This window comes from Cervus elaphus, chromosome X (assembly GCF_910594005.1).
Source record: "Cervus elaphus chromosome X, mCerEla1.1, whole genome shotgun sequence".
NCBI lineage: Eukaryota > Metazoa > Chordata > Mammalia > Artiodactyla > Cervidae > Cervus > Cervus elaphus.
Window position 1 is genome coordinate 46834069 of NC_057848.1, and position 24586 is coordinate 46858654.

Below are 24586 nucleotides of genomic sequence, written 5' to 3' on the forward strand. Positions count from 1 at the left end.
TCCTTAATGTCACTGGCCAATTATACTCTTATTTCTCTAGTCCATTCACTCTCATACTCTCTTACACAACTATTTCCTACTTTCTCTCCTAAGCTCCAATACCTCCTCTATCATTCCCTTTTCTCATCTGATGAACTTGCTTTCTATTTCAGCATGAAAACTGGATCAATCAACAGGACCTCTACAAATTCTCACCATCAGATCTATCCACCTACCAACAAGTGTACCCACATATGCTACCTTTCCACCTGTTATTATATGTGAACTCCCTGTGGTCCTATTTAAAGTTTATCCATCACTTACGCTACAAGCTGCATTCTATCTTATTCAAGAATACTAATCCAATAATTCTCTCCTCTTTCTCCTACATCACCAGTTTCTTTCTGTTCAATCATTCCCATCAACACATAAACAGTCTCTCTCCTATCTTCAAAGAAAATCTCAGTTCACTTCCTCAACAAGCTACCACTCCATTTATCTGTGCCTCTCTGTAGCAACTCCTTTATAGAGTTGTCTGTTCTCATTGTCTCTAATTCCATTCTCCCCATTCTCTTTTAACATCACTCAAACTCTACAAATATGGCTAGTTTTGACCTCCTTGCTAATAAATCCAATGACCATTTTTCAGTCCTCATCTTAAATGAGCTATCATTCTTTCTTCCATTTAGCTTCCAAGATGCTATATTCTTGTTTTCCTCTTACCTTACATGTGTTCCTTCTATATCTCCTTTGCTGGCTCCTCCTCTTTGCCCAGGCTCTTTAACATCAGAGTGCCCCAAGGCTCAGCCTTGGGTTCTCTTATCAAACTTAATGATTTCATCCAGTATCACAACTTTAAATATCATCTATGTGCTTTTGGCACCCACATTTCTATTTCTAGCCCTTTCTAGTTCAAGTTCTTTCTCCAGCACACCAAATCCAATATCCAGTTATTTGCTCAGCATCTCCACTTGGATACCTGAATTTCTAACAGGTATTTCAAACTTAACATGCCCAAAACTAAATTCCTGATTCCTGCCCACAGTACTCCAAACTCATTCCACCTGAAATTTACCCTATCTCAGTTGATGACAACAATTATCTTTTTAGCTACTCAGTCCAAAAAAAATTTTTAGGACAGTCCTTAACTCTACTTTCTCACATTCTATATATAATCCATCAGAAAATACTATTGGCTCTACCTTCAAAATATATTCAGAACATCATCTATTTCCACTACTACCATAACCATATTGATTCTTTGAAAACCTAAGTCAAAATGCACATGTACACACTTTTTTTTGTCTCTCATCTCTTTCTCACACACATATCACTCATGTCACCATTAGATGTGTCTACTAAAGAAACTCCTTATTCTAAAAAAAAAAAAAAAAAAAAAAGAAACTCCTTATTCTGATGGCTAGTAATTAATGTAGAAAAAAACTGAAGTATTTGTCTGTCTTTTTAGTAGGAACTGTACTGCAGGATAACCAAATAATCAAGTTGATAAGGGACAACCGATGGCTCATAATGTAGACGGCAAGATAAAATTAGTGAACCAACAATTTGGAACCCCAAAGGAAATAACTGATTCAGAAAACTACCATCCATGTAGTTACATTACACTTAATGAAAGGCTGATGAAAAACTGGATATTCACATGTTACCAAGTATCAACCTACAGATAACTTGCTGTTGACAAGACGGGGAAATGTCATTGTATAATGGAGGGATTATGTTGTCATCAACTTACTAAAATATTAGAAGTCAGTATTAGATGCTATGAAATATGAAACATATAACACAACCTATGAAGTATTTTTGCCACTAATATTTTACCTGAATATAGTCGAGCCTTTAGCCCTAACTCCAAGCATATAAGAAAAACAGGGGATAAAGAACAAATTAAACCAACCACAAAAAGCAATTAGATAAATCCAAAAGGTGGAGTCTTCTTTGGGAATGTTCTCTTCAATAAGTCACTGCTATTAATGGAAGGGGTGGGGAAATTATTCTAAATTAAAAGAGAGCAAAAAATCCTCAAAATCAAATATTATATGTGTGTGGTCTTTGACTGGATCATCATTTGAACAAACCAGGTATAAAATGCATTTGGGGGACAACCTGGAAAATCTGAATACGGTCTGAGCTATGATAGCAATCTAGTTAGATATAAAATTAGTATCATGGCTGTATACAAAAATGTCCTTGGGGGGATCGGGATGGGGAACACATGTAAATCCATGGCTGATTCATGTCAATGTATGGCAAAAACCACTACAATATTGTAAAGTAATTAGCCTCCAACTAATAAAAATAAATGAAAAAAAAACTTTAAAAAAAATGTCCTTACTTTTAAAAATATAAATTAACGTATTTAGGAGCAACCATTCACGATCTGTAATATAAATTAATATTTCCCAAAAAATTATACCAATGTGTTAATAAACATACTTCTAGGTGATAGAGTTATGGGTATTCACACTATTCACTCTTTTCTATATGTCTAAAAATGTTCATAATAAAATGAAAAGGTAAAAGAGAAACAAAATGAAAAAAAACTACACCAGATCATATCACTCAAAACCTCCACTGGCTTCACCTGGCATTGGAAGTCAGAAACCTTGCAGCAGTTCCATGTGATATGGTCCCTCAACTTTGACCTCACCCCCTACCACTCTCCCACTCAATCACTCTGATCCAGCCACACTGGTCTCCTCGCTGTTATTCAACACATCAGGCATGCTCACACCTTAAGACTGTTGCCCTAGCTGTTTTCTTTGCCTGGAGGATCTTCCAAATATCTGCAGTTCACACTCTCACATCTGTTTCTTTGCTTAAATAAACTCACCTTTTCAATGAGGTCTACTCTCACTTTTTTGTTTAAAATTGCCACTTCGCCACCCTAGTAGTACTCTCATTCTTCCTTATCCTGCTCTCTCTTTCTTCTTTTGCCCCCTTCTCATTGATCACCTTTTAATGTATCATATGATTTGCTTAGAATATAAGCATCATGAAGGCAAGGATTTTTATTTGCTTACATATGTAGTCACAGCACTTAGGACACTACCTGGCACATGGGAGGTGTTCAGTCAATATTCCTTAAATGGGTATATTTGGGTTATAATAGTGCATAACCATGGCACCGCTATTATTATGTTCTGAATCAAGAAACCAAGAAGCTGGGACAAGAGTGAGAGTCACCATCTCCTTCCTCTTCCTATGACAAGACAAACCCAGCCAAGTTTGTCTTTCAGTATCCTCAAACTTTCTAGTACTCCTTTCTTCTTGCCCTTCGTGCTGACCCTAAACCCTCTATTCCAGCAATCTCTGTTAAGGGAACTGAATCAGCCCGATTTTCCAAAGTCTGTTCTAAAACTGCTTACATCCCTACCACCTTTCCAAGTCAAAACATCCAGTACAGGTAATCCCAGGTTGAAATCAGAATAAAATCACTCCGACTTTATAGCAGAAATAATTAACTTTGCCTACAAGTCCTAGCATTAAGGAAAAAAATTAAAAGAACCCCGTGAATACAAATAATTTCCAATTGGTGAAAATATGGGTTGTGGACAGGGGGAGTAAACATTTTCAGGAAGTGATGACAGGGGGGTGAGGTGGGCAGGGTTAGGCAAGAGACCAGTACACAGGGTGAGTATACATGCTTAGGAACCAACTCCCCAGGTTATAAGCCCTCAGCAGTTCTTGATTTTCGTGGCTTTTCTTACTTTACCTCACCAGACTATAAATTATCTAAAATCTCTTACATTTCTTCCCCTGCCCTCAGCGGTCCTTAAGATTACAGATTCCCAAAATAAGATTGCTCAGGCAATAAAAATAAGCAAATGGTGTTATACAGAACAATACCAGGGTTACTCTTTCTAATAATAGGTTATTTCTAAATCAAATATTTCTTGGTTGGGCATTTCTCATATAAGACAAAGGCCCCATTATCTACTTTGAAAAAAAAAAAAAAAGGATCATTCCAACATTGGTTAACCCCCAGGGATATTTTAATTCAGTTCAAAAAGTGTTGCCATTATGAGGAATAGTCTCATACAGAAAGTTTTAATTCTAAAACTGATATTCAACTAACAATACTATATTAAGCATTAGGTCATCATTATTCACTGCAATAAGCCCTGAAACCCTCAGTCTCCAAAGTCCTAACCTATATTCTAATTAATCATGCTCAAGTTAAATTTCAGCTACCCTGTCACTTCAGCAGTTGGCTTCATTTTCTCAAATCCAAAACAATCAAGGTGCAATTAAATACCTGAACTTCTCTTTCTCTATACTAAGAGTGGGCTCCCTGGCTGCCAGTAGGGATAGGAATGACTACCATCACTAATTTTTAAACAAAGGTGAAATACCCTTGCCCCAAAACCCTGACACTTCTCTTGTTTGGTACCAAAAAGCTATATGCTTTTAGTTCTGAACTAATTTCTCTTCTGGAACATTATACAGAAATGGAAAAATTAAGATAACCAAAGGCAGTAGGTGGATTATATTTGAGAATCCTAAAAGAAGTTGTCCTTCTATCCTGAACTTGAGCTCTTATGAACAGAAATAGACACTCTTTTCCAGAGTATCCTCAGTGCTTAACAAAGCAACAACATGCCATAAAAACTCAGTAAATGAGTATTTCCTGACTAGTTGAAAATCCCAGGCAGGTAGACAAATTAGAAAAGCTAGACCAGAAAGACAACAGAGGCCTTATTACATTAAAATCCTCCACGCTATCAAGAGAGTTATCTTCCTAAAACATAGATCATTCATTTGTAATAATTAGTGAACTTTTACTACAGGCTAAGCAATAAAATCAATCAAGAGAAATTAGTAAAATATAGATCCTGTCCTGAATGACTCACAACCTAGCAAAGGAGACAGATATAGTTTATTCCAGTATAACCTGATAAGTGCTAGAAGTCTGAGTCAAGTTTTATAAGAACAGAATTTTTTTTTTTTTTAAGTTCTACCACTTTATTGCTACCAACCCATTTCCCTCCACCCTTGTGCACACATGCTCAGTCATGTAATCCCATGGACTTCAGCCCGCCAGACTCCTCTGTCCATGGACTTTTCCAGGCAAGAATACTGGAGTGGGTTGCCATTTCCTTCTCCAAGGAACAGAATTTAAGAAGTGACTTAAACTCTGCATGAGTCAAGTGTCCACCAAAAACTTTTATAATTCAAGAAGTACTTGATCTTAAAGAATAAATAAGAATTTACAAGATGAAGAAAAGACAGATGAGAGGGGGTAGGTAAGTACATTTTCCAGTTATAAGGAACTGCATTTAGACAGAGGTCTATACATAGCAATGCCCATACCAAAGTTCAAGTAACAGCTAGTAATTTAATATGACTAGAATATTAGATGTGAAGGGAAAAAAATTACTAAAGATAAGGCTGGAAAGAAAGAATGGGCCTAGATTGTGAAGAGCCTTTTCTGCTACATTTAGAAGTTTGAATTTCATCCTGCCAGCAAAGGTTTTTAAGCAGTGTGTTAATTAGATCTCTTTCAGAATGTAACAGTAGTATATCCATAATATGAAAGATGGATTGAAAGAGAAATAATCAGAGGCCAGAGATCTGCAAGATAACTATGCAGTGGTGTAAGTGAAAAATGATATAAGAAAGGCCTCAAGAATTTATTCACATCCATAAAAAATTTCAGCGGTAACTACCTATATGATAAAATTCTAACTCTACACAGCATTCAAGGCTCCTGACAATCTAAAGTTGTGCCAACCTTTCCAACCTCACTTCCTGTCCCTTTTTCCCCCATATCTTACAATCCAGTCACATGAGACTAAGTACCATTTCTTCAACTTGTTATATACATTCTATCTCCCATGTCTTCATTCACACACTATTTGTTACTTCTGCACAGACAACTCTCAACAAACTCATACAGCCTTCAAGCACCAGGTTCCAAAAAAATGTTATATCTGTAAAGTCTTCCCTGACTCCATCTCTCTCAAGGCAAAAATTTATTAGGCTTTCTTAGAGGCTTTCACATCACATCATCCATACCACTAATGTAGTTTCTTATCCCTTCTGCTAAAATGGCTGAGCTGAAACCAATCATTTACAAATAAAATTTAAATTTTATATATAAAATCACAAAATTTACACACACACATTTTTTTTTACCTGATAAAACTTGAATTTGAACCCAAGAATATGACACAGTGTTTGCGGTTCACACATACTCATGTAAGATTCTAATAAAGATATAAAGAAGTCATCGTGTTCTGGCCTGCATTCAAACACTTCTAAAATGACATCCAGAACTCTATTGGGATCCAGATTAAAGCAGCCTGTAACAGATGAGATATACACAAATTCAAAAGTGATTATACATCATTTCTAGAAAAATCATTAACTTTCAGGGACAACTTACATAAAATAAAGATGTTTTTAAAAACAACTTCTTTTACAAGTTTGCCTTCTCTGCCCCAGAGGGAAATCTTCATTTTCAAGGTCATCAAGACAACCCCCCACATTTTACAGGTGAGAAACATGACTTGCCCTGGATTACAGAGCAGATTACTGACACAGCTAAGCCCAGGACCCTGTGCTAGGTGAAACTTCTATGCCACATTATCTCATCAGTTCTTGTTTACTCACACTAGTGAAAGAGATTCACATTTTTAATTCTTATCAAAATATGAAAATCAAACAATGTGTTTTACAAGTTAGACAACTTTCATGCAGAGCTATTTGGAATGTGGATAAACAAGTTTGAGGTTCAGGTTTGTGAAAGTAGAGCATCATTTTTAGAATCATATTTTAGTTTATCTTACATACACAACAAAGCTACAAAAAGTAATTGTACATTCATAGTTTTTGGCAGTAATTCTAAAGGAAATCAGGTACACTGCTGATACTAAAGATATGAGAATACCAAGGAGCTGGGGACAAAATAGAAGCAAACAGAGAAGTAAGAAAACAATCTAGGTAGAGCAGGAAAGAGAAGGGAAAGAAGCACTTAATAGGAACTGATGGTTACTTACCCTTGCTAATCTCCTAGAGTAAGTTAAAAGGCCAATAGACATGAATTTAATAAACATTCCTATCAGCCACCCTACTCTCAATACTATTATTACCTCTATTTGCATTCATCTTCAGCTGTTACTATAATTATATTATAGTGCAGTTAGATCATATGTGCATTTGAGAATGCAACCATTTACATATAATAAACAATGCAAAATGAGAGACAAATCATTTAAATGATATAGTCAAAAAAAGATCTTGCTGTGATTTATGTCATAGAGTGTTCTGCCTATATTTTCCTCTAAGGGTTTTATAGTGTCTGGCCTTACATTCCCATTGGTGGGAATGTAAATTGGTATAGCCACAATGGAGAAGAGTATAGAGGTTCCTTAAAAAAATTAAAAACAAAACTATTAGGTTGGTGCAACACTAACTGTGGTTTTGCATTGTGGAACTTTGCCATTTGATATTGGAATGCATTCTTAAATAAATATGCTTATGTTCTATATCATTTTAATGTGCATTTCTCACTTTATGTTTTTTGGCTAATAACTTATTACTTGCTATTTATTTCACATGTATTTTAGACCAGAGAAATGATGTTAGACAAAAAGCAAACTTGAGCAATTTTCTTATTTGAATTCAAAATGGGTCGTAAAGGACACAACTCACAACATCAACAACGCATTTGGCCCAGAAACTGCTAACAAACATACAGTGCAATGGTGGTTCAAGAAGTTTTGCAAAGGAGACGAAAGCCTTGAAAATGAGGAGCACAGTGGCTGGCCATTGGAAGTTGACAACAACCAATTGAGAAGATCATCAAAGTTGATTCTCTTACAACTATGTGAGAAATTACCCAAGAACTCAACGTCGACCATTCTGTGGTCATTTGGCACTTGAAACAAACTGGAAAGGTGAAAAAGCTGGATAAGTGGGTGACTCATAAGCTGACTGCAAATCAAAAAAGTCATCACTTGGAAGTGTCATCTTCTCTTTTTCTATGCAACAACAAACCACTTCTTGACTGGATTGTGACATGCAACAAAAAGTGGATTTTATACTATAACCGTGATGACCAGCTCAGTGACTGGACTAAGAAGAAGCTCCAAAGCACTTCCAAAAGCCAAACTTGCACCAAAAACAGGTCATGGTCACTGTTTGGTGGTCTGTGTGTGCCGGTCTGATCCATTACAGCTTTCTGAATTCCAGCGAAACCATTACATCTGAGAAGTATGCCCAGCAAATCAATGAGATGCACAGAAAACTGTAACACCTGCAGCCATCGATCACCAACAGAAAGGGCCGAATTCTTCTCCACGACAACACCCAACTGCACAGCACACAACCAATGCTTCATAAGTTGAATGAATTTGGCTGCGAAGTTTCACCTCATCCGCCATATTCATCTGACCTCTCGCCAACCAACTACCACTTCTTCAAGCATCTCGACAACCTTTTGCAGGGAAAATGCTTCCAAAATCATCAGGAGACAGAAAATGCTTTCCAAAAGTTCACTGAATCCCAAAGCACAGATTTTTATGCTACAGGAATAAACAAACTTATTTCTCATTGGCAAAAATATGTTGACTGTAATGGTTCCTATTTTGATTAATAAAGACGTCTTTGAGTCTAGTTATAATGATTTATAATTCAGGGTCCAAAACCGCAATTACTCTTTCATCAACCTAATACCATAAGACCCAGCAATCCCAATCCTGGGCATATACCTGGAGAAAACTATAATTCAAAAAAATGCATGCATCTGAATGTTCATTGAAGCACTATTTACAACAGCCAGGATAATGGAAGCAATCTAAATGTCCATCAACAGATGAATGGATAAAGATGTGGTACATATATACAATGGAATATTACTCAGCCATAAAAAGAAATGAAATTGTGCCATTAGCAGAGACATGGATGGACCCAGAGGCTGTCACACAGAGTGAATCAGAAAGAGAAAAACAAATATCGCATGATATCACTTTTATGTGGAATCAAGAAAAATGGTACAGATGAACTTATTTACAAAGCAGAAATAGAGACAACAGATGCAGAGATCAAACATATGGACACCAAGGGGGAAGGGTGAAGTGGGATGAACTGTGAGAGGGGACTGACACACACAGACCACTATGTATACAATAGATAACTAATGAGAACCTACTGTACAGCACAGGGAACTCTACCCAAAGCTCTGTGATGACCTAAACGGGAAGGAAATCCAAAAAAGACGGGCTATATGCACACGTAGAGCTGATTCACTTTGCTGCACAGTAGAAACCAACACAACATTGTAAAACAACTATAATAAAAATTAAACTTTCAAAATTAATTTAAAAAATAAATGATAGAGTCAACTTCATCCACCACTCATCTCAAAATAATATATGCTGATGACCCAGAGTGAGCACATCACTCTGCTGTTCCCTCAGTTTATATCAGTTCCCTTATGCCTTATGCACCAAGCTGAATGAATTCTAGAATTTTTAATTACAGATTGTTCATTAGGCATAGCCCCTCAATGCAAGCTAACCACTTCATCTGGGACAAGCAAATAAGCACTGATTTATTGTAACGCTGGAGCAAAAAAGAACAGTGTCAATTGAGGAAGAGATGTTGGGTCTAACCACTATACCTTATGGATGACTTACAGGATTTTTCAAAGAAAATTCTTATATAATCTATTAATGATTTCTCTATTAAAAGAGTTACTTCTATTATCTCCACATTAAGTATATTAAATGCTATAAAGCTAATTGCAGTATTAATTGCTATAAAGTCTAATTTGCAGTATCTTAGCCATCACTTAGAAAACCAAACCCTCCAAATTTAAATATTTCTTTCCTCCTTTTATGAAACCAAAGCTTAGAATACATTTTTCTTCCACTTCTCATACTAAGGAAAGAAAGGACCAATACAATGATCATCTTACAGAAAAGAGCTCGACTTTCATAAATTCTCCAGAGATGTTTACCTAAAGCTCTGGGAAGAAAACTTCTGAATATTTTTGCCTTTCCTTGCACCCTCGAAAAGTATGGCCTATGAATGTACATCTTTGCATGAAATGTTCCCTTGGTATCTCTAATTTTCTTGAAGAGATCTCTAGTCTTTCCCAATCTGTTGTTTTCCTCTATTTCTTTGCATTGATCACTGAGAAAGGCTTTCTTATCTCTCCTTGCTATTCTTCAGAACTCTGCATTCAAATGAGAATATCTTTCCTTTTCTCCTTTGCTTTTCGCTTCTCTTCTTTTCACAGTCATTTGTAAGGCTTCCTCAGACAACCATTTTGCCTTTTTGCATTCCTTTTCCATGGGGATGGTCTTGATCCCTGTCCCCAGTACAATGTCACGAACCTCTGTCCATAGTTCATCAGGCACTCTGTCTATCAGATCTAGTCCCTTAAATCTATTTCTCACTTCCACTGTATAATCATAAGGCATTTGATCTAGGTCATACCTGAATGGTCTAGTTGTTTTCCCTACTTTCTTCACTTTAAGTCTGAATTTGGCAATAAGGAGTTCATGATCTTAGCCACAGTCAGCTCCTGGTCTTGTTTTTTCTGACTGTATAGAGCTTCTCCATCTTTGGCAGCAAAGAATATAATCAGTCTGATTTCGGTGTTGACCATCTGGTGATGTCCATGTGCAGAGTCTTCTCTTGTGTTGTTGGAAGTGGGTGTTTGCTATGACCAGTGCGTTCTCTTGGCAAAACTCTATTAGCCTTTGCCCTGCTTCATTTCGTACTCCAAGGCCAAATCTGCCTGTTACTCCAGGTGTTTCTTGACTTCCTACTTTTGCATTCCAGTCCCCTATAATGAAAAGGACATCTTTTTTGGGTGTTAGTTCTAAAAGGTCCTGTAGGTCTTCATAGAACCATTCAGCTTCTTTACCATTACTGGTTGGGGCATAGGCTTGGATTACTGTGATATTGAATGTTGAATTAGAGATACCAAGGGAACATTTCATGCAAAGATGGGTTCAATAAAGGACAGAAATGGTATGGACCTAACAGAAGCAGAAGATATTAAGATGAGGTGGCAAGAATACACAGAAGAACTGTACAAAAAAGATCTTCACGACCCAGATAATCACAATGGTGTGATCACTCACCTAGAGCCAGACATCCTGGAATGTGAAGTCAAGTGGGCCTTAGGGAGCATCACTATGAACAAAGCTAGTGAAGGTGATGGAATTCCAGCTGAGCTATTTCAAATCCTGAAAGATGACACTGTGAAAGTGCTGCACTCAATATGCCAGCAAATTTGGAAAACTCAGCAGTGGCCACAGGTCTGGAAAAGGTCAGTTTTCATTCCAATCCCAAAGAAAAGCAATGCCAAAGAATGCACAAACTACCGCACAATTGCACTCATCTCACACGCTAGTAAAGTAATACTCAAAATTCTCCAAGCCAGGCTTCAGCAATACGTGAACCGAGAACTTCCAGATGTTCAAGCTGGTTTTAGAAAAGTCAGAGGAACCAGAGATCAAATTCCCAATATCTGCTGGATCATCGAAAAAGCAAGAGACTTCCAGAAAAACATCTATTTCTGCTTTACTGACTACGCCAAAGCCTTCGACTGCTGTGGATCACAATAAACTGTGGAAAATTCTGAAAGAGATGGGAATCCCAGACCACCTGACCTGCCTCTTGAGAAACCTGTATGCAGGTCAGGAAGCAACAGTTAGAACTGGACATGGAAAAACAGACTGGTTCCAAATAGGAAAAGGAGTACGTCAAGGCTGTATATTGTCACCCTGCTTATTTAACTTACATGCAGAGTACATCATGAGAAATGCTGGGCTGGAAGAAGCACAAGCTGGAATCAAGTTTGCTGGGAGAAGTATCAATAACCTCAGATATGGAGATGACACCACCCTTATGGCAGAAAAGTGAAGAGGAACTAAAAACCCTCTTGATGAAAGTGAAAGAGGAGAGTGAAAAAGTTGGCTTAAAGCTCAACATTCAGAAAACTAAGATCATGGCATCTGGTCCCATCACCTCATGGCAAATAGATGGGGAAACAGTGGAAACAGTGGCTGACTTTATTTTTCTGGGCTCCAAAATCACTGCAGATGGTGATTGCAGCCATGAAATTAAAAGACGCTTACTCCTTGGAAGGAAAGTTATGACCAACCTAGATAGCATATTAAAAAGCAGAGACATTACTTTGCCAAGAAAGGTCTGTCTAGTCAAGGCTATGGTTTTTCCAGTGGTCATGTATGGATGTGAGAGTTGGACCATAAAGAAAGCTGAGTTGCAAAGAACTGATGCTTTTGAACTGTGGTGTTGGAGAAGACTCTTGAGAGTCCCTTGGACTGCAAGGAGATTCAACCAGTCCATCCTGAAGAGATCAGTCCTAGGTGTTCATTGGAAGGACTGATGCTGAAGCTGAAACTCCAATACTTTGGCCACCTCATGCGAAGAGTTGTCTTATTGGAAAAGACCCTGATGCTGGGAGGGATTGGGGGCAGGAGGAGAAGGGGACGACAGAGGATGAGATGGCTGGATGGCATCACTGACTCAATGGACATGAGTTTGAGTAAACTCCGGGAGTTGGTGATGGACAGGGAGGCCTAGCATGCTGCGAATCATGGGGTCGCAGAGTTGGACACGACTGAGCGACTGAACTGAACTGATGAATGTACAAGTGACTCCAAAATAGCAACTGGAATTTTTAAATGCTGCTGGTGGAAATATACAAGGTAAAATAGTATGACTACTTTATAAAATCAGCAGCTTCCTTAAAAGTTAAACTTAACACCTACCATATGACGCAGCCATTTCATTCCTAGGTTTTACCTCAAGAGAAAAAATGTCTATGTCCATATAGAGACCTATACACAAATATTCACAGCAGCTTTATTTATAATAGGACACTCTCAAATATCCATCAACAAGTGAATGGATAAAATGTAGTACAGTATAACTGTAAATATACAGTGGAATACCACTCAACAATAACAAGAACGACTAATACAAGCAACAACATGGATAAATTACAAAATAATTATGCTGAATTAAATAAGTCAGACCAAAAAAAATGTTCACTGTATGATTTCACTTATAAAAGAATTATAGAAAATGTAAACTAATCTCTAGTTTAGAAAGCAGATCACTGAACTTTCCTGATGGTCCAGTGGTTAAGAAGCCACCTGCCAAGGCAGGGGACATGGGTTCAATCCCTGCTCCAGAAAGATTTTACATGCCATGGGGTAACTAAGCCCATGCACCACAACTACTGAGCCCATGCTCTAGAGCCCGCAAGCCACAACTACTGATGCCTGCATGCCCTAGAGCGTGTGCTCGGCAACGAGAAGCCTGAACAATGCAACTGGAGATTAGACCTTGCTCACCACAACTAGAGAAAACCCATGTTCAACAATGAAGACCAAGTACAGACAAAATATTTTTAAAACTTTACAAATTAAAAAACAATGCAACAGCATTATAAAAAAGAAAGAAAGCAGATCATTGATTATCCCGGGAGGAAATAGGGAGTAAGGAGGAATGAAATACAAAGGGACAAGAGGAAATTTGGAGGGTGGGTGACAGAAAAGTGCATTATCTAGATTGTGGAGATGTTTTCACAGGTGTATATATGTATTAAAACTCAAGCTGTGCACTTTAAATACGCACATTTATTTAATTATGCCTAGATAGGCTTCCCTGGTGGCTCAGATGGTAAAGAATCTGCCTGCAATGAAGGAGACCCAGGTTCGATCCCTGAATTAGGAAGATCCCCTGGAGAAGGGAATGGCTACCCACTCCAGTATTCTTGCCTGGAGAATCCCATGGACAGAGGGGCCTGGTGGGCTAAATCCATGGAGTTCCAAACAGTCAGACACAACTTTATGCCTAGATAAAGTTGAAAAAAAAAAACCACCTTCAAACTGCTATAACACTAACAATAGAGTATGGAAGTAGGATCTAGCAAACTTTCCAACATTATAACTACTCCTACATCTACTAAATATAAAAATTCACTCAACTAAATAAAAATGAACAATGCCCTATTCTATCAGAGAACAAAAGATACACTGAATATACTTTAGAAAAAATTGTTAGCTTATAACTATCCATTTAAGCTATAGTCCACAAAACTTGTGTATAAGGACTAGAACAGCAACATATTACATGGAAAAGTTGTGTTTCATTCACACTGCTTTACAGTTTATATTTTCAATGTGTTACAGAATGAACCATTGATACATTATGTTTTGTTTAACAGTATTATTCCACAAAGGTTATTTTACAGTGATCTGTAATGTCAACCAATTTCTTTCTAGAGGCAATTTAAGGTTGTAACCTAGACGAACAGGATGCAACATTTATTTATAACAGATGACACTGTTTGCATCTCTTACCAAATAAACCTGGCTTATGAGTTTTCTATTTATCTCTCAGGTGCCATAAGTTAGTCCAATCAATTGGAATGATCTATGCTACATAATGGGCTTTCCCAGTGGCTCAGACGGTAAAGAATCTGCCTGCAATGCAGAACAGGGTTCGATCCTTGGGTTGGGAAGATGCCCTGGAGAAGGAAATGGCTACCCACTCCAGTATTCTTGCCTAGAGAATCCCATGGACAGAGGAGCCTGACAGGCTACAGTACATGGGGTCACAAGAGTCAGACACGACCAAGTGACTAACACACATATGCTATGTAACAAAAAAAAAAAAAAGAAACCAAATGAAGGATTTAGAAAATCATTTTTTAAATAGTAGAGATTTGCTAAATAACAGTTAAACTATTTCATATACAATTAAGATTTTAGTAACAATAAGTAAGCTTAAAATATACAAAATATTTTTTTTCTAATGGCAGTTGTGGTAGAACAGGCAATCTTGTGCTCAAACATGTTAAAAAGGCTTTTATCCAGCCCAAGCATTGATAGTCATGTCATCCTGAGAAAGAGCATAAGCCTACCCCCTACCTCTACATCAGCTACATTAAGCAATACACACACACACACACACACACACACACACACAGGCTTTTTCAGGAACAAACAGGGAACCATATGGGAAGTAACATTTTTAAATGGTAGACCTGTAATGGCCATGGATTCATTCCTTCATTTAAAGAAACATTAAGTAACTACCCACTATGTACCAAATGCTTGTGATACAGAGATTAATAAAATGCCTTCCCTACCCATAATGAAAGTTCACACCTTTTGGATGATACATCTTTGGAAAAAATGCAAGGAAAAGTAACTGAATGTTCCCCAAAGATGGATAAGATGACCAGTATTAGAGCAACTAACCACAATTAGAGGCAAAAAACATGATTAAAGCAACAATGGTTCTTTTAGGGATAGGTCAAATTGAGATTCTTAACAGAAACAAAAAGACCCAGATAACACTGTAAACATGACTGGGAGAGACATCCAGCCTATACATTTCTGACAATAAAACAGAATGATAGCTTCAATTATCATGTTCCTGACAGAATAAACCTTATAAGACAAAGAAAAACCATGTTCTGAACAAAAGGACATGATGTAGCTCTGGCATGTAAACTTACTTTAGAAGCAGGCTAAGCCATGGTCTGAATGTTTTTTGTACTTCCAAAATTCATGTTGAAATTCTACTGCCCAATGAAATGGTATTAGGAGGTAGGCTCTTTGAGAGATGAGTAGGTCATAAAAGCATAGTCTCATGAATCAGAGTAATGCCCTTAGAAAAGAGAGCTCCCTTGCCCCTTTTACCACATGAGGATACAACAGTAAGTTAGCAGTCTGCAACCCATAAGAGGGCTGTCATGAGAACCCAACCATGCTGGCACCCTGATCTTGGGCTTCCAGCCCCCAAAATTGTAAGAAATACATTTCTGTTATTTGTAAGCCCCACAGTCTGTGAGATTTTGTTACAGAAACCTGAATGGACTAAAACAGGCTAATGAAAACTTATGCTAAACTATTTCTAAGAGATAGTATTTGCAAAAAACTGCACATTTCAAGGCAAGAACCAGAGAAGCAAGATGCAGAGCAATGCATCCAACAAGATAAAAGTATAATAGTTTAAAAAAAACTATACTTAAGAACACCAATTGCTGTCTTCTTTTTCATAGTAGAGATAAATGACTTCTTTGTAACTCCTGTATAGTAAATAACACCAATAAAGCAAAGCCTTAGGTAAAGGAAGCAGTCAACTGGTTTCCACTTCCAAGGGATAGGAGGGTGTTGATACAATAAGAAGCTTCAAGGCTGAATGGCTCTTATATCCAAACTGATCTAAAGACAGAATACTAAGTACATTCAAGACAATGTACTCAAAGGGGTTAAATGTCCCATAATCTGCCAAAGAGTAAAATCATTTGACTTAGGGTTTTGTTTTTAATGTTTCTCTGGTCACTTAACAAGCAACTAAGAGGACTTGTGAGACTGGAGGAGGAGAGATTCTCACCCCACCCTTCCCGCCTCCAATCAGATTTACAACCTTGGACACCAGGGGACAAATGAAGGTCCTGAGGTTTGGCGAAGAGGGCTCTGATTCTGCGTGAGAAGGAAAGGATCAGAGAGTCAAAGCCAAAAAGATCCTGGGCCACTATACCCCAAACCAGCAAGAATCATTTTCAGTCTCCAAAACTAAACTCAAGCTAGCTCCATGACTAATTTTTAGCCATAACTTTCGATTGACAGCAGTGATCAGCATACCACACCCTATGGATCAAACCCATTCAATTTTTGTACGTAAAGTTGTGCTGTCACAGACACTCCTTTATTTACATATTGTTCACGGCTGATCTCACACTACAATGGCAAAATTGAGTAGCTGCAACAAAAAACACACGGCCCACAAAGGAAAAAAATATTTACCATCTCATCCTTTACAGAAAAGGTTTGCTGACCACTAATTTAGAAGAAAGAAAAGGAAAGAATACCTACTAGCTATTACTTTTTCTCAAGGGCATACAGAAGAATAGACAGCTTATAGTTTAGTTCAGCAATCAAAGGAGTCCATCTCTGGGAGTTTCTCAGCAGTCCAGTGGTTAGGACTCAGCACCTTCACTGCTAAGGGCCCAGGCTGAATGCCTGGTAGGGAAAAGATCCCACAAGCCGCTCGGCATAGCCAAAAAACAAAGAGTCCATCTCTGATATTCTTTCCCCCAATTTCTAAAATATGCTTTTTGCCATCTTGATGTGGGGATCATCTGTGAGGCATCTATGACATGGCAGTTCAAGAGCCTAATAATCACTATACATTCCTATTAAGTTTCTCAAACTTACTGTAACAATTGAGGTTGCAACCACCAGATAGACTCATAATTGTTCCTATTCCTTGCTTGCTTGCAGTAAACAGCCCAAGGCTATCTGACAGAATATAAATACTGTTTTTCATATTTAGGACATAAAATTTTGATGTGCCAGAATCTTTGAGGGAGCAAATGACTATCTGTTAATTATAGAATAAATAAGGATTTCTCCTGATCAGACCGAGTACTCTGAAATGTATCTAAAATGCAAGCCTCCCAAACCAGATACCAGTTCTGTCAGTGGCTGGTGAAGAAGATCAGACCTGAGATAGCTTAGGTATTATCTGTCTAGATTGCTCCTAGAGAGGAAACAATGGGAATAAACAAGAGGAAACTCATCCAAAGATGTCATGAAAAGCAGGATGCTACGTTAGTGAACTCCTCTGGCCAGATGAGACAAGGAATACCTAGAGTCTGCACTGAGGAGGAATCCGGTAAATTCTAACACTGAAAGAATGAGTACTCAGTCTTAACTTCAACTATGAAAAATTTCTTTCTCAGACAATGGAGGAGGAGAGGAATCAGCTAGCCAAAGAGAAACAAACACTGAGCCAGGGAAATGAACTTTCTCAAATCCTCCACGTTGGGAGAAAGAGGCTAAGAATCAGTATAAACTATCCTAGAAAGTGGGAAACATTCATTTGTTTTTAAACAAGTATTTATTCAGCACCTACGTACCAGGCACTTAGGTTAGAGGTACTAAACAAAACAGACAAAAACCCTCGTTCTCATGGAACTTACTTACATTCCAGTGGGGGTGTGGCATAAAATACAGTGCATATTATATGGTGCCAAATGCTCAGAAGAAATATAGTGAACAATAGGGAGTGTTGGGGTGGGGGGTGGGGTAGCCAAAGAAGTCTACACTGCAGAGGTGGCATTTGAGTGCTTCTGGGCTATCGTGCTTTGTAGTACACCTGACAGACTAGAATACAGGGTTAGCCCAAGAAATCAAATTCTTTAAACTCATGGAATATCCATGTGAGTCATGAGCTTACAGCTGTGATTGCCACACTGTTCTTCAGATACAGTAACATAGCCTGTTCTCTATGGGGACAAAGTTCAAGAAAAGAAAGTACACAGTGTATGTTTTTCTCAGTTAGATAAAAGCATACAAAAATCCCTCTCTGAAATGTTCCTAAAATAACAAAGAACTAATAAAGTGTAAACTCACAAGGACAAAAAATAGAAGGAACAAGGACAGACAAGAGATGTCAACAAACAAGCAGATAAAGTTTTTAAAAATGTGAAGACCTCATACAGCACAGAACTTTTATGTAGGGAATACCATTTTGACAGTACATGGCAGGATACAAGGAAAGACAAACCTATAGCAAGGTAGTACTGACAAACATCTCAAACTAGATCAAAATGCTGCGGGAAAAATGTAGAGCCTACCCTGCAAAGAACAGAAAGGAAACCCTACAGGTGATTTTTTTTAATGGGTCACTGCCACACAGTTTAAGCAAGCAAGAGCCCTGCAGCCCTAGGGGATTGCCAGTCTTGGTGTTAAATTGACAATGGAAGTAGCAAAGAGACTTAATCAGCTGCAGAATAAAACTTACTTCAAAGAAAAGGGTAAATTTAAACTAAAAGCTCCTTACCTCTATACCAGTTGGTCACCAAAAGCCTAAGTTAAAAGCAAAGATAACTGCAGTAAATCTAGTTTTATCTGGGTCCCCACTGGAGAAAGGAGGAAAGGACAAGGATACCTCCTCTCTCTTAATCATACATAAATTTCAAAACCGCAGAAAATAACTGAGAATTGAGCATAAGCATCCTGTAAATCCTCTGGAGAAGGGAATGGCAACCCACTCCAGTATTCTTGCCTGGAGAATCCCATGGACAGAGGAGCCTGGTGGGCTACAGTCCATGGGGCCACAAAGAGTCAGACATAACTGAGTGACTGAGTGGACACATCCTCTAATAAAATATAACCAGTGAAGGACTTCCCTGGTGATCCAATGGTTAAGAATCCACCTGCCAACACAGTGGGCATGGGTTCAATCCCTGGTCTAGGAGGATTCCACGTGCTATGAGGCAACTAGGCCTGAGCACCCCAACTACTGAACCTACCTGTCCTGGAGCCTGTGCTCTTCAACAACAGAAGCCACTGCAATGGGGGGCCCATGCATCGCAACTAGAGAAAGTCCCATGCAGAGCAACAAAGACTTAGCACAGCCAAAAATAACAAATAAATAAAATAAATGAAATTTTATATATATGTATATACACATATATATATACACACACACACACATATATATAAAACTAGTGAAGCAGAAAATATGACTTCTCCAACAGGTTTCAAAACTTAAGACATCCAAGTGTTGCAAAATCTTCCCTGAGATAGCATAACACCTAACAAATAGGAAAAATTCTTTCCATTCTTGAAAAATCAGAAGTACCTTATTTTTCTATCATTCATTCCTCCTTTATATAGAAGCCAACTATTTCTTCCAAATGCTCAATATAAAGAACAACACTAGGACTTCCATGAAGGTCCAGTGGTTAATAATCTGCCATGCAGTGCAGGGGACGCGGGTTCAATCCCTGGTCAGGGAACTAAGATCCCAACATGCCACAGAGCAACTCAAACTGCATGCTGCAACTACTGAAGTCTGTGCCCTCTGGAGCCCACACGCCATAACTACTGAGCCTGCACACTCCAGAGTCCAAGCGCCCCAACACATGACCCAATGAAAACACCACATGCTGCAAATTAAGATCCAATGCAGTCAAATAAATTAAAAAAAAAAAAGAACAATGCTAAAGAAATTCTATTCAAAAGGTAGGGGAAATAATACTCTCCTCTTTGTTACACTTTTACGACATCTGCTGCACTTACTTTTAACAGATAAAATGTGTATCAAAGTTGCTTAGCATTTTTAAAATCAAGTTCAAAAGAACAGAACATCTCCACATTTCAAGAGTTCACCAAAGATTTTATAAAGTTTCACTTTTGCTTATTTTCTACCCTCCATAAAATTATTGGAAAATACCTAAAAATTAAAGATAGAAATACTAGAAAGCAGAAACTAATATAAACACAAAGGTAAGAGTACCAAAAAGATTTCTTACAAATATCATGTCAAATTTTTTTCTGCTGATAATAATCTTAAAAGTACAAGCTGGACGCTTCTCTCATTTCTTAATTTAAAAACAAAGATCTATAGAAAATGCACTAATTTTTTCTTTATGGATATTCTTCAACAGTCAAATTTATTCTTAGTAACACATACCATATAATGTACATCTTACCTATTAAAGATTTGATATTTTCTAAGATTAAATCACTAGTAATATTTCCAGATAAATCTTGCCCCAATTCAGCAATCAGCTTGGCATAACCTTCATTTTCTTCTCTTAACAAATTAAATTTTTGCTGCTTATAACTGAAATTAGATAAACATCATAAAAAAAGATAAAATTAATTTCAATTAACAGGCCTGCATAAGATTAAAACCACCAAAAGAACAGTTGTTGAAAGTTTACCTCTTTGTATATCTTTTAGGATAGAAAATAACAGTGATTCATAAGAGACATCCCAATATGAATTACACAGGGGAAACCAGCTACACAAGGAAATGATTTCGCTAACATAACACTATCTCCATCATTGACAAGAATATACTCTAGAATAAAGCCATAGTTGTAAATTATTTTATTGGTAGTAATAAAAACATTGATTATTTTATCTTCTAATAAGGAAAAAAAATTAACATTGGTTTCACACAGGTAGAGTTCACTGCTGACTCAATAACCATAGGCCACTCTTAGAAAAAACACGAGACACACTCTAACAGCAAAAACAACAAAAGTCTTCAAAACACCTTTAATAACTTCTGGTATTCAACATGGGAAGTAAAAAACATACACAGGCACTTGATCTACAACATAAAAATACATGTACTTACAAGAGTTTTGTCTTGATTTTAACTGACTTTTGATTGAATTGCTGTGACTGTTTGATAAGCCCTAACGATTCCAATGTTTCTGGATCCAAGCGTTCCTTTAGAACTGTGTCTGAAACTAAATACTGTATTAAAAAATATTAAAGGCCATTTATTCCTCAGCATTCCAACTATGCATCCACAATCTTAAAACATATGCAAAATAGTTTTCCCAATAAGAATATTAAAATCACATATATATATATCAACAACTTTATAAAAAGTCTTAGAACTTCAATTTAACAAAAATGATGACTCTCAAAGTATTGAAAAATACAACATGTAGTTTTTTAAAACTTCACTAAAAATTATATGCACGCTCTCCATAGCCTACAAATGACAAGAACTACAGATATAATTCTGATTAAAATTAAGTCTGATTAAAACTGAATTTTCTTTTGGATAATGCAGCACTTCAGCCTTCTTTGGTTTCTACTGTTTAAGTCAGATTCTAGTGCAGCAAAGACAAGGACATTCTTCCAGGTCTGAGTAATGCCATTCCTCCTTAGTTCTAAATTTATGAACATAAAATGGTTTACTAGACAATGATTATGACAAGTTCTAGAATTTACTATTTTTAAACTACCTCCATTCTTTTTCTCCTTGCCTAATACTTTATGAAAAATCATTCAGTTTAAAAGCTGTCCACATCATTTCTACTCATCTGATAGATGCTTACCTTTTCTTTAGTTAGAAACTTCCTAGGTCAGGAATATCACCAAAGGTTCTATATGCATAGATAGTTTGATACAGTAGCACGCCTATTTCATAGAAATAGTGTGTCTAATTTTACAAAGCATTCCATTTCAAAACCCAAGTCTCACCTTATAACGAACAGTCAACTGAATGTCAGTATCCTCCTCCATTAACATGATTAATTATGATTACAATCATTCCATAAAAAATTGAGAAATGGAAAGTATTTTTTAAAACTTACCAAACATGCTAATACCAATTGTGTAAAATAGTCTCTCTTGCTTTTTTCTTCTAAACAATTTGTCTCAATATCTACAATGATGAAGGAAAAAAAGATGAAAGTTTGATTGATTTTTCTATACTACAGAACTATAACATTCCTCGCTTCTTTAAAACTAGCTAAATTTAAAATACCTCATTGTGAATTGGGGGGAAAAGTTTAAACTGTGATAAGCATAAGCTGTCCTTCATATGCATATGAATTTTAGAATTAATTTCTCATGATACTGAAGACTGACCTTGTGACCAATGGCATATCCATAAAATGGTCAGTTGATTATGGAGCTATGTGCATTGGAAGCAACAAAGCTTCAAAAAACTACTGCTTTCAAAAAAATGGAAACATTCGGGAATTTCCTGGTGGTCCAGTGGTTAGTACTTGGTGTTTTCACTACCCAAGGCCTGGGTTCAACCTTTGGTTGAGGAACTAAGGACCCGTAAGTCATGTGGCATAGCCAAGAAAAAAAAAATGGAAACATTCAAGCAAAGTTTAAATGACCACATGTCAGAGACACTAAGGTGGAAAATTGAACTGGGTGACAACAAAGATCTCTTCTAATACTAAAGACCCCATTTTTCATGAAGATCAAGCCCTTGACAGAACATTGGTACCATGTACCATGTTCTAACCAAGGTACTTGGTCACCAACTCTATGAAAACTGTATTAGAAGATATTTTTAACATCCTATTTTGTATTACAATTCTAGTCAGCAAAGAAAAATTCAGTGAAGGTTTTCATTTTCTTCCTATTTAAATATTTTTTTAAATGACACTTCCTTGAGCTTCAGTAAATTATTCAAAGAATTTGTCAAACCATTTTCTCATCTAAAGTATAGAAGAAATGAACAATTAGTTCTAAATGCCAAGCATCAAAAACTTCAACCAGGATTAGCAGGATTACCAGACTGATCTCAGAATTATTGTTTTAACTGATTACACACCATCACTTTACTTTAAAAATCAACTTATATTTAAAATGTACTACAGAAAAAGGCACCCATTTTAGTGATGCAATAAAAATTGTCCTCTAAGAGTTCTAGGGTTCCCCTCAGACGGACATTGTACCACTGCTATCCTTCAGTTTACTTTCTATTGACATCACTAAGAATCAAGAGAGAAGAGGATCTATTGTTAAACACATCCACATTTTCCTGGCACTTCTCCACTTTTCCTTCTTGGAAAGTGCCATTTCCCAATATTCTGAATGCTATAGCTAAGCACACAATCAGATCAAGGGTATTAAGGGAATTTCAGGGTGCAATTTATACACCCTGTAATGTACTTTAAATTGCAGTACAATCTCAATCTCTCAGTAAGACTTTAAATTTACATGCATCTCATCAATCCTTTCCAGGGACTCCCAAGTGGTCTCCCCATTAGCTGGTTTTCTGGTCCCTCCCCAGCCTAGAACTTCAAACATACTGATCTGGAGAGGTCAGGACTAAATTGGGCCTCTTCTTTTAACCAATGTCTATCTACCCTCCAAGGCCCTATAGTCCCCAATATCTACCTCCAAAGTCCCTAAAATGAGAGTACTTGGGTAGCAGGTTCATCTTCTACAAACCAAATATACTCTCCTCTTAGCCACCAGACCTGATTAAGATACAACTCTCTGGGTTCTGACCATGTTAGGAAATGCTTAATGGGACCTCAGTAAATTTCTTAACTAAGTTATCTCAATCATCAACACAGGAATCTATTATCCCAATTATGCCTTCCCTGTTTATTTTTTTTTATTCTGACTCATGAAACTATTCCAATAAATTCATATACTATTCCTGACTCCTCAACCCCAAATCAGCATCAAACTTCTCTTTAATTTCCCTCTGATTTTACTAAAAAGTCCTCAGTCATTTAAAACTCTAGGCCCACTATTACCAACCACCTAACCCAGCTCAGAGGTCCCAACAGTGCATGAAGTTACACCACACTTTCCTTTTGGGTTAATATATTAATTAATACCTCTCAGGCCTGCTCACCCTTACATGATTAGTCTTTTAAAGGAAAATGCTATCTCAACCAGAAAAGTACAGTACTGATTTTCCTTATAATTGCCAAAATATTATAAAGATAACATGATGCAGTAAAAAGATCATGGACTCTAGAACCAAAAAGACCCAGGTTCAAACCCTGCCTTACTAGTTGTGTGGCCTTGAGAAATTACTTTCCTAAGCTTCAATTTTCTGATCCATAAACCTACCTTACAGAAAACATTAAATGCTTAACATATAGAAGGTGTTCCAAAATGGCACCTATATTATTATTACTGTTACAATCATCATAATTATCATGATCATTATCATTAGAGATAGCTTGTGTTCTTACTCCTATTTCCCTATCTTGGTATGGGGTCACCCTTGGATCATTTTTTTTTCTGCCAAGGGTAGGAGTGGGTGAGTGAGGGGGCAGGTG

The 24586-nt window shown here is 37.2% G+C and overlaps 1 protein-coding gene and 1 pseudogene across 13 annotated transcripts in view; one reads left to right on the forward strand and one right to left on the reverse strand.

Annotated features, from left to right (window-relative positions):
* Positions 1 to 24586, reverse strand: part of THOC2 (THO complex 2) — a 112632-nt gene that overhangs the window by 61457 nt on the left and 26589 nt on the right. For all 13 annotated transcript variants that reach the window (XM_043895217.1, XM_043895216.1, XM_043895212.1 and 10 more), the window contains exons 5-8: positions 22136 to 22206; positions 21163 to 21284; positions 20507 to 20640; positions 6136 to 6302 (exon numbers count right to left, since the gene is read on the reverse strand). In XM_043895217.1, coding sequence (XP_043751152.1) covers positions 6136 to 6302; positions 20507 to 20640; positions 21163 to 21284; positions 22136 to 22206 — 494 coding nt within the window. The remainder of the gene's footprint in view (positions 1 to 6135; positions 6303 to 20506; positions 20641 to 21162; positions 21285 to 22135; positions 22207 to 24586) is intronic.
* LOC122689088 lies at positions 7578 to 8670 on the forward strand (annotated as a pseudogene).